This window comes from Macrobrachium nipponense, chromosome 38, assembly GCF_015104395.2.
Source record: "Macrobrachium nipponense isolate FS-2020 chromosome 38, ASM1510439v2, whole genome shotgun sequence".
Classification (NCBI taxonomy): Eukaryota; Metazoa; Arthropoda; class Malacostraca; order Decapoda; family Palaemonidae; genus Macrobrachium; species Macrobrachium nipponense.
In genome coordinates, this window is record NC_061098.1 from 4,161,093 (window position 1) to 4,170,067 (window position 8,975).

General features: G+C 37.5%; 1 protein-coding gene across 6 annotated transcripts; it reads right to left on the reverse strand.

Moving 5' to 3' along the window:
• Positions 1 to 432: 432 nt before the first annotated feature.
• Positions 433 to 7,528, reverse strand: LOC135209568 (chymotrypsin B-like). 6 transcript variants are annotated; one of them, XM_064242230.1, is made up of 9 exons: positions 7,409 to 7,528; positions 5,678 to 7,102; positions 5,552 to 5,569; positions 5,163 to 5,277; positions 4,567 to 4,756; positions 3,927 to 4,038; positions 3,151 to 3,292; positions 2,381 to 2,517; positions 433 to 1,611 (listed from the first exon to the last, which is right to left on the reverse strand). In XM_064242230.1, the coding sequence occupies exons 2-9, from the start codon at positions 5,858 to 5,860 to the stop codon at positions 1,432 to 1,434; spliced, it is 1,077 nt and encodes a 358-aa protein (XP_064098300.1). In that variant the 5' UTR covers positions 5,861 to 7,102; positions 7,409 to 7,528; the 3' UTR covers positions 433 to 1,431. The 6 variants fall into 6 exon arrangements, with proteins under 6 accessions (XP_064098300.1, XP_064098299.1, XP_064098301.1 ...); XM_064242229.1 differs by having other exon boundaries at positions 5,163 to 5,286; XM_064242231.1 differs by lacking the exon at positions 5,552 to 5,569 and having other exon boundaries at positions 5,163 to 5,286.
• Between the last annotated feature and the right edge of the window lie 1,447 nt (positions 7,529 to 8,975).

Here is an 8,975-nt window from a genome sequence, read left to right on the forward strand (position 1 = left end):
GACACCGACTCTTAAATAGATACTTAGCTCATGCAATTCATTCAACTTTTTTACGTCAAATATATTAGTTTCGACTAAGCTGTTTGTCATTCATAAAAAGGGTTTATCCTATCTTGTTGATATAACACGATACATTTTATTATTCATTTTAATTCTCTACAAATTGGTGGAGCACCCGTTGTATATTTAAGCTCTGTGTAGGAGAAAGATACTAATAAAACAGTTCAGAATACGTGATCCTCAGACTTGGAAATATAATTTTGGTGTTTAATATGAATATATATTTAACCGTGATTGAGCTTTCAACCTCCGTTACTACTAGCACAGAGAGATACGTAGATAGAGAGAGAAGGCATTATAATTGATGCCATACACCAATTCTGAATGGAATAGAGACTATGCGGAATATTTAAACAATAAATTTTTGGATGGTTATTCAAAATAGTTTATTTATGGTCCTCATAAATACAGATAAATGAAAAATAGTGATATGCACAGGGACATTAACAATAATAACTGGTAATGTGATGTGAAACATGGCAACTACTAGCCAAGAACTCCAAAATAATAATCAGTGTCAAATCAAATTATTTACTTATAGTGAACATTAACCCCAAATCCATAAATTTTTAAGTGCTAGAAAAAAAAAGGAAAACTAAAACTTATAGCATAGTTAAAAGCGAACTTTATGAAAACTTTCAGCTGTGAAATAATCAAGCATTTATGCATAAAATAAGACCCTTTTCTTGGATGTAAAACTTGGAATACTGCTAAATTTACGAAGAATTACACTCAAGAAAAGGGTATAAGTAAGACCATCTCCCTGTGTGTGAATCTTCGACTACTGTTTAATAATAAACTAAGACCTGACACAAGCAAAGTGGCCTATTTCAGCCTCAACTTAAAAAAGAACGTCTTCGTTCTTCATGGTTTTCAAAGAACGTCTTCGTTCTTCATGGTCTTCGAAAGAACGTCCGTGTTCTTTATGGTCTTCGAAAGAATGTCCGCGTTCTTCATGGTCTTCGAAAGAACGTCCGTGTTCTTCATGGTCTTCGAAGAACGTCTTCGTTCTTCATGGTCTTCAAAAAGCATCTTCGTTCTTCATGGTCTTCGAAGAACGTCTTCGTTCTTCATGGTCTTCGAAGAACGTCTTCGTTCTTCATGGTCTTCGAAGAACGTCTTCGTTCTTCATGGTCTTCGAAGAACGTCTTCGCTCTTCATGGTCTTCGAAGAACCTCTTCGTTCTTCATGGTCTTCGAAAGAACATCCGCGTTCTTCATGGTCTTCAAAAAAAACATCTTCGTTCTTCATGGTCTTCGAGAACGACTTCGTTCTCCATGGTTTTCAAAGGACGTCCTCGTTCTTCATGGTCTTCAAAGCACATCACGTCAAAGCCAGAGTTTCAGCGAAGGGAGACACGTCTGCGAATATTCAACAAGCGGTTGGAGACCCAGTCTTCTCGTCGATCCAAGAGCGATAAGCTGATACCCGAGTAAAAACAGTGGGTACGTTGCTAGAAGCACATCCAAAACTGCTGCCGTAACTCACTACCCCAAACACAACCCAACGTCCGTCGCATCTCCTTGCCACAAGAGGTCCCCCGCTATCACCCTGTAAGATTGAAAAAAAAAAAAATCTAAAGTATATTTATATGTACAGGGTGTCCATAAAGTCCCAGTACCATTACAAGTATTTGTTGCTCAGAAACCATATAACATAGAGTAATGCAGTTTATGTAGAATGAAGTGTTCAGAATGTAAACTTGATGAAATGTAGAACATTCTACAAAAAAAACTGCATAACTCAGTGTTATATGGTTTCTGACCAATAAATACTTGTAATGGTACTGGGACTTTATGGACACTGTACCTCATACCTCGAACGATAGCCAAGTCAGTCAGGCAATGTCAGGATTTGAGTTCATGTAAGTGCTTGCGTGATTTCTTAGTCTTAACTGCTAATAGAAGCGGCATCGTCCTTCAAAACAAAAGCATTTGTTTTCATAATATAAATCCATCGTCTCAATTCTAGTGTCCCTTTCCTACAGTAGTTGTTGAAATGTGATCTAGCTACAGTTCAGTCGTCTATTGCGAGAGGTGACATATTTAGGATCTCTCTCTCTCTCTCTCTCTCTCTCTCTCTCTCTCTGAGTAACAAGTTTAAATAGAGAATATTACCACTTTTAAGCAATACAATACTCATTTGACAGGAATTTTTTATTAAACATCTTAATTTTCGACTATGTCAACATTTAAGCGACAGCTGATTAAAATGATCAACCTCTTTGCCAAAAAACAAGAAAATGTGACTTAATGTTCCACTTTTCATTGATAATTAAAATGATTGACGTCAAGCAAATGGTTTATCATGCCATACGTACAGTGCAAGGTCCCTTGTAAGGGGTCAAGGCACAGACTGCCTTATCTCCCTCTGGTGGCAAGACGAACAATTCTGCACACTTGGAGTTGCTTATTATGTCCAGCGCCACTTCTTGCAGCGTGAATGTAGAGTTTCCACCTGGAAAACGAGGTTTTAATGCAAAGACCTGACCAGTGACCGGACCAAAAAATATTGGTGAGTGGTCCAGACCACGATTTCCTGAATTCACAGGGCTAGGAATGATTCAGACCACAGTCTTCTGAATGCAAAGGGCTAGGAATGATTCAGACCACAGTCTTCTGAATGCACAGGGCTAGGAATGATTCATACCATAGTCTTCTGAATGTACAGGGCTGGGATCTGAATGCACAGGGCTAGGAATGATTCATACCACAGTCTTCTGAATGTACAAGGTTGGGAAATAACAATATTTTCGAAAAGACTGAAGAAATATTAAAAATTCTTAGCATAAGAGATTGGGAAGTTAGGAACTTATACAGTATGCACAAATAGTCGAAGAAATCTTGATATAATTTAAGTATATGTAAATATATATATATATATATATATATATATATATTATATATATATATATATATATATATATATATCTTATATATATAGTAAACCTTTCTGGCTATACTGATCTCTAGTTGTCAAGAAAACTTTATTAGAAATATTAACATTAGACAAGGATGAACACAAGTCATTGTCTGAAAAAGAAGAGAGTGACTTCAGAGATATATATCATAGATAAATTCGGTAACTTACTATTAGTGATTTTGCCCCACCCTGTAGCAACAGCTTTGCCACCGAAGGGAATGTCAGCTTCTTCTGCCAAGCAAATTGGCCGAACGTTGGGGACGGTGAAGTCCAAATCCGATGGAAGTTCAAGTAGTGCGATATCATTTGCCTGGAAAAAAGATTCAGAATATTTTTTCAGAAATACTGTACGAGAACGTTTCCCTTTTGTCTGTGTGTGTTTTTTGTTTATTTACATGGTTAGTGGAAAATGTCTTATGATTTGAGCTACTTTGCTAGAAGTTTCATAATATTTTTTCCCCGGTAAAACTATATTGTATGAGAATTATGTCTTTTTCCTTTGCGTATTTTTTTTTTTTTTTTTTTTTTTAATAACAAAGAACATTTGATGCTACTTTGGCTCACACGTCACCTCCGAGATGCCAGTACTAAAACACGGCACAAGCTCAATGGGACGCCATGTTTAGTACTAGTCCCTCGGGGATCAAAGATATCGTTTATTGATACAACTCGTCGAGCACGCAATATAGAAATGGGGATATCTAATACTTTGATCCCCGAGGGGCTCTAGTAGATTCACACCAACCGTGCATTTGAGGTCTAGGCCAGTCCCTTACGACGCTCCTGATTAGTTGTTGATAAGCCAATCACAGGGAAGGAAACACCCAGTCTCTCTCGAGAGTTCATATAGGTAGGATGTATGCTCCATCTCTCCTGGGGGAAGGGACTGGCCTAGACATCAGATGACGCGCAGATAACAAGCAAAACAAGACATTCATACTTACGAAAGTTACGTTATCGTATTGGCCGTGAGGGATGATACGGGAGGCAGAAACGCGATTTGCTTGGAGCAGCACAATGTTTCCGAAGAAAATGGTTACCTCATTCGTCACCTGTCTGGAAATTAAAGTTTGGGGGGAGGGGGATTATTAGCGTTATTCTGATTCTAATTCTTCCTCGGACATCTGGCAGCCTCTACTGGAGAGTTTTATCGTCTATGAAGAGGGGAAGTTTATCACGTTACATGGGCATATATATATATATATATATATATATATATATATATATATATATATATATATATATATATATATATATATATATATAATATATTATATATATATATATAATATATATATATAATATATATATATATATAGGAAAAGCAACTGCAGAAAGTTATGCAGAATTTCAACGACGTTGATAAAATCTATCTAATAACATAAAAAAATACACATAAATAAAGAAGATAATAGTTCCAATGATAAAGTTTACAATTTCTCCAGAATCTTAGTTTTAATCTACGTCGAGGATCACCACGAAGAATCTTTATACAGTAAACCCAGCTAATTAAAACACCAATAACTAATCCACCTATTTAAAAGTGAAACAGTTATAAAAGCCACTTATCGAAGGCGCACCAACCCCTTATTCATGACGCAGTGAGCTGCGGAGAGAATCCACCTTCTTTTAATGATGGAGCCGCCGCAGAGGGGGGTCCCTGAATCGAAGACTGGAATCACTGCCACTTGGTAAGGGAACTCGTCTGGAGAAGCATTTGTCCCATTGATGATTCTCGCGTCGGCTACGCTGATGTTCGCAACGCCACAGTCAGCTGGGTGTCAGGAAATAAGAAATATAGATATTCTGAGACGGAGTCTTCGGTGATTCAATGGTTTGCCACTGATGGTTCAATGTCACTATTCAGAAGATGAACCCACAGGGAGGGTCATTGACTTTAAAATTCAAGCTTCCAGAGCTTCCAGAATTGTTTCTCTAATAGATGGCAAATCTTTGAATGACTTTATTTTCCAAGGAATGAAAGATTCAATTCATGATAAGAGATCCAGCCTCCTAAAAGTGTAATTATTTCAGAAGAAACAAAGACTCGAAATTTGACACGAAATTCGGGACCACTGTAATAAATCAAACCAGTTTTACTAGGAATGACTTATATTCCTAATCACACACTTTTCTAGATTAGATGAAACAGTAATTGAGACTAAATTTTAAACGCATACCACAATAATCTGTTGTCGCTCTGCATGGCGATGTTGTTGGAGATTCTGTTGCGGTTGATACTGGGTTGGTCTGGCTGACCTCACTGGTCTGGCTGGTCTGGCTGACCTGACTGGTCTGACTGACCTGACTGGTCCTGGCCTGGACTGACTGGTCTGGCTGACCCTGAACTGGGTCTGACCTCAAACCTGACCTGGTCTGACTCACGTGGCCTGGGTCTGGTTTTCACCTGGACTGGTCTGGACTGACCTGACTGGCTGGTGACCTGAATGGTCTGGACTCACCTTGACTGTTCTGACTCAACCTGACTGGTTCTGGCGACCTGACTGGCTGGTGACTGACTGGGTTGGCTGCCTGACTGGTCTTGAATGACCTGACTGGGTCTGAAGACCTGACTGGTCTGGCTGACCTCACTGGTCTGGCTGACCTCACTGGTCTGGCTGACCTGACTGGTCTGGTGACCTGACTAGTGGGCTGGACCTGGATGGTCTGACTGGTTGGACTGGGGCTGGCTGACCTGACTGGTCTGACTGACCTGACTGGTCTGGCTGACCTGACTGGTCTGGCTGACCTGACTGGTCTGACTGACCTGACTGGTCTGACTGACCTGACTGGTCTGGCTGACCTGAGTGGTTTGACTGACCTGACTGGTCTGACTGACCTGGGTAGTCAGGATGGTTGTGACCTGACCTGCGGACATTAGAGCTATATTTTAATTTTTTTTCTCTCTCTCTCTCTTTTACGTCATCATAGATACGAAGTCTAACACAAAAGGATTGTTGTAATTATACGGGTTATAATTGTAGGTGACTGCGGTTGTATTTACAAGTACGTTTACAAATTTGTTTATTAAAGTCCTGGAAATACTTAATACCATAAATATTATGGAATTATACTACATTAAAAACGTAATTAATTTATATGTGATTTTTGTGGTTTAGAAATAAATGCTGATATATTACTAATGGAATTAGGGTATTTTAGCATAAATATTCATATAAATATTAACATTTGTATATGTCACAGGAAGAGAGAACGTTAGATATATAGATTATATTTAAATGCTTGCAAACGTATTCACATATTACACGAGTCCCTGTAGACGTTAAATTTGATCCCATAAGAAATCAATGTATAAAAAATGTATAAAAATTTGTTAAAGTTTACTTAATGTACAAAATAATTCTACACTTAAATGAATAAATTCATATTTTCTAATATTTAAAAACAATTTTATTTCATCGCAAGAAAGTCAAAAGGAAACTGAAGCTTTTACGAAACCTGGATACGAACTGTTTTCGAAAGCACGGAACCGAACGAAATAGTAAGCAACAAACAAGCAAGAAAGTACAAACATGCAATAAAGTGCAAGCAAGCAAAAAAGCAAAGCAAGCAACGAAGTGCAAGCAAGCAAAAAAGCAAAGTAAGCAACGAGGTGCAAGCAAGCAAAAAAGCAAAGCAAGCAGCAAAGTGTAAGCAAGCTAACACAATGCAAGCAAGCTAGCACAAGCAAGCAACGAAGTGAAAGCGAGGAAACACAAGCAAGCAAAGCAAGCAACGAGGTGCAAGCAAGGAAGCACCAGCAAGCAACGAAGTGCAATAAAAAAAGCAAAGCAAGCAACGAAGTGCAAGAAAGCAAAGCAAGCAACGAGGTGCAAGCAAGGAAGCACCAGCAAGCAGCGAAGTTCAGTAAAAAAGCAAAGCAAGCAACGAAGTGCAAGCAAGCAAACAAGAAAGCAAAGCAAGCTAACGAAGTAAAAAAAATCAATTGCTTTCAAAAACTGAAGCCCAATGTTTTCTCAAGCAAAAGTTGCGGGTCCTACCTCTTTATTCCCAATGTTTGCCAACTTTCAGATATTCCTTTTATTATTATTATTATTATTGAAACTTACCGTCGTTATGTATTGGATATGAAGATATTAAGAAGTCCAAACGATTGAGTCTGCATGGAAAATAGATAAGATATTTAGAGACAGATATATCTAACGAGACATTGTATATTATACTGTTTTATTCAGTGCATTTCTATTACTAAGTGGAAAAGGTAAACAAGTGTGTGTGTGTGTGTGTATATATATATATATATATATATATATATATATATATATATATATATATATATTATATTACATAATGGTGATAATAACATTAAAAATTTCCTTTTGGAAAAACTTTTTTAATATCCATATATGATTCACTATCACTGAAAGACATCCTATTACTGTTAGGACTTACATCCAACACTTACCTTACAAAACCAACGGCTATTGATAAGTGCCAAATATAAGCCGAGATTCTTCCACAGGAGCGACCAACCTCCTCTGTTCGCTGGTAACGCACCAATGTAACTGAAGCTCTAACTCTTGCACGTAATTGCTGTGTATTTATCAAATTTCCCTTTGGACAAGAGATATTCACAGGTGTAGGACAGCGGGGAAGAATACTAATCAGCCTTTACAAAAGATGACTTTGGGGTTTGTGTTTCCTTTGTTGTTCCGGCGCAGGTAGACAGCAGTGATGCCAGCCCCTCTAACCCTACGCCCCCTACAGGAGACGAGAAATTACCCTACATAACTAAAAATGACCAACATTCTGCGGCTATGACAATACATAAATGTTTAGATTATGTTCATATGCAATACCATGAATACTAATAAGCATATTGATCTAAACCTACCTTGTTACAATTTGAAAATATTGCCCCACTCTCTGAGATTTTGCCCAGATTACCCTACGCGTAGGGTAATTACTCTACAGTTGGCAACACTGGTAGCAGTGCACCCGCTACTGCGCATGATCAGGCGAACCGTTTGGTTGACTCGGGTGATATCTAGCGTCGGAGCGGAATCAAAATCTGGTTTAAAGTTCGATTCCAAGAATGTTCTAAAGTCCTTTTTTTGTAACGATATTGATCACATGATGGCTTTCTTTCTGATACGTATTTAGCTCTCAGTGGGTTATTAATATAACCTCCAAAGATTTTTACTCTGTGAGTTATATTTAGGTTATACGTTTATCTAGCACATGCTGCTGCTGAAACAAAAACAATGAGTTTTGCACTCCAGTATTCTATGCGTCTAGAACAGTCATTTATCTAGATCAGTTTAAAGGCCACGTTTGCACAGTTGGGAGCCTGTGAATATATAGGAAGGTGAGTAATATCATACATTCGGCTGCTTTGTCACTGATAATGTAACTCTAAACAAAAAAATATTTTATCCAGTTAAGCTATTTTATTCTTCAGGAAGTCCTTTGGTATCTGTAGGCTACGTAGCTCCTTTAGAAATACCTACTTGCATGAGACTAGTTGAAGAATTACGCAGACTGTTACAATATGAAGTTTTTTAAATTGATTTATTTGCTTATAGGTTCATTTTCAGGCGGTATATCTTCAAAATAATAAATGGTTCTTTATGAGAAAAGATCAGTTTATCTTGATAACCCTATCAATAATAAAAAAAAGTATAAAGAAATATTCAGTTTTGGGAAACCTGATCCCTACAGCCATCAAAAATAAGAAACACTTGTCCAAAGAAGAATTTTAATAATCATTAATTCTAAAGCTAAGGCGAAAGTAAAAGACAGAACAACTGAAGATTTTTAAGCCTTAAAATTAAACAAATAAATAAAAGAAACAATAAAAAGTCCAGCAAATATCTACAAATTCAGTTACCAACACCTTATCACAAAAGGACATTGGAACCAAACCAAATGGGTGGATTTATATTGTTATTTTATTTGTAACATCATTTTCGTCGATATGTGAGTCATCTGTTCACCCCACCTGTGAAAGTTGATTATGAATTAGTACATTT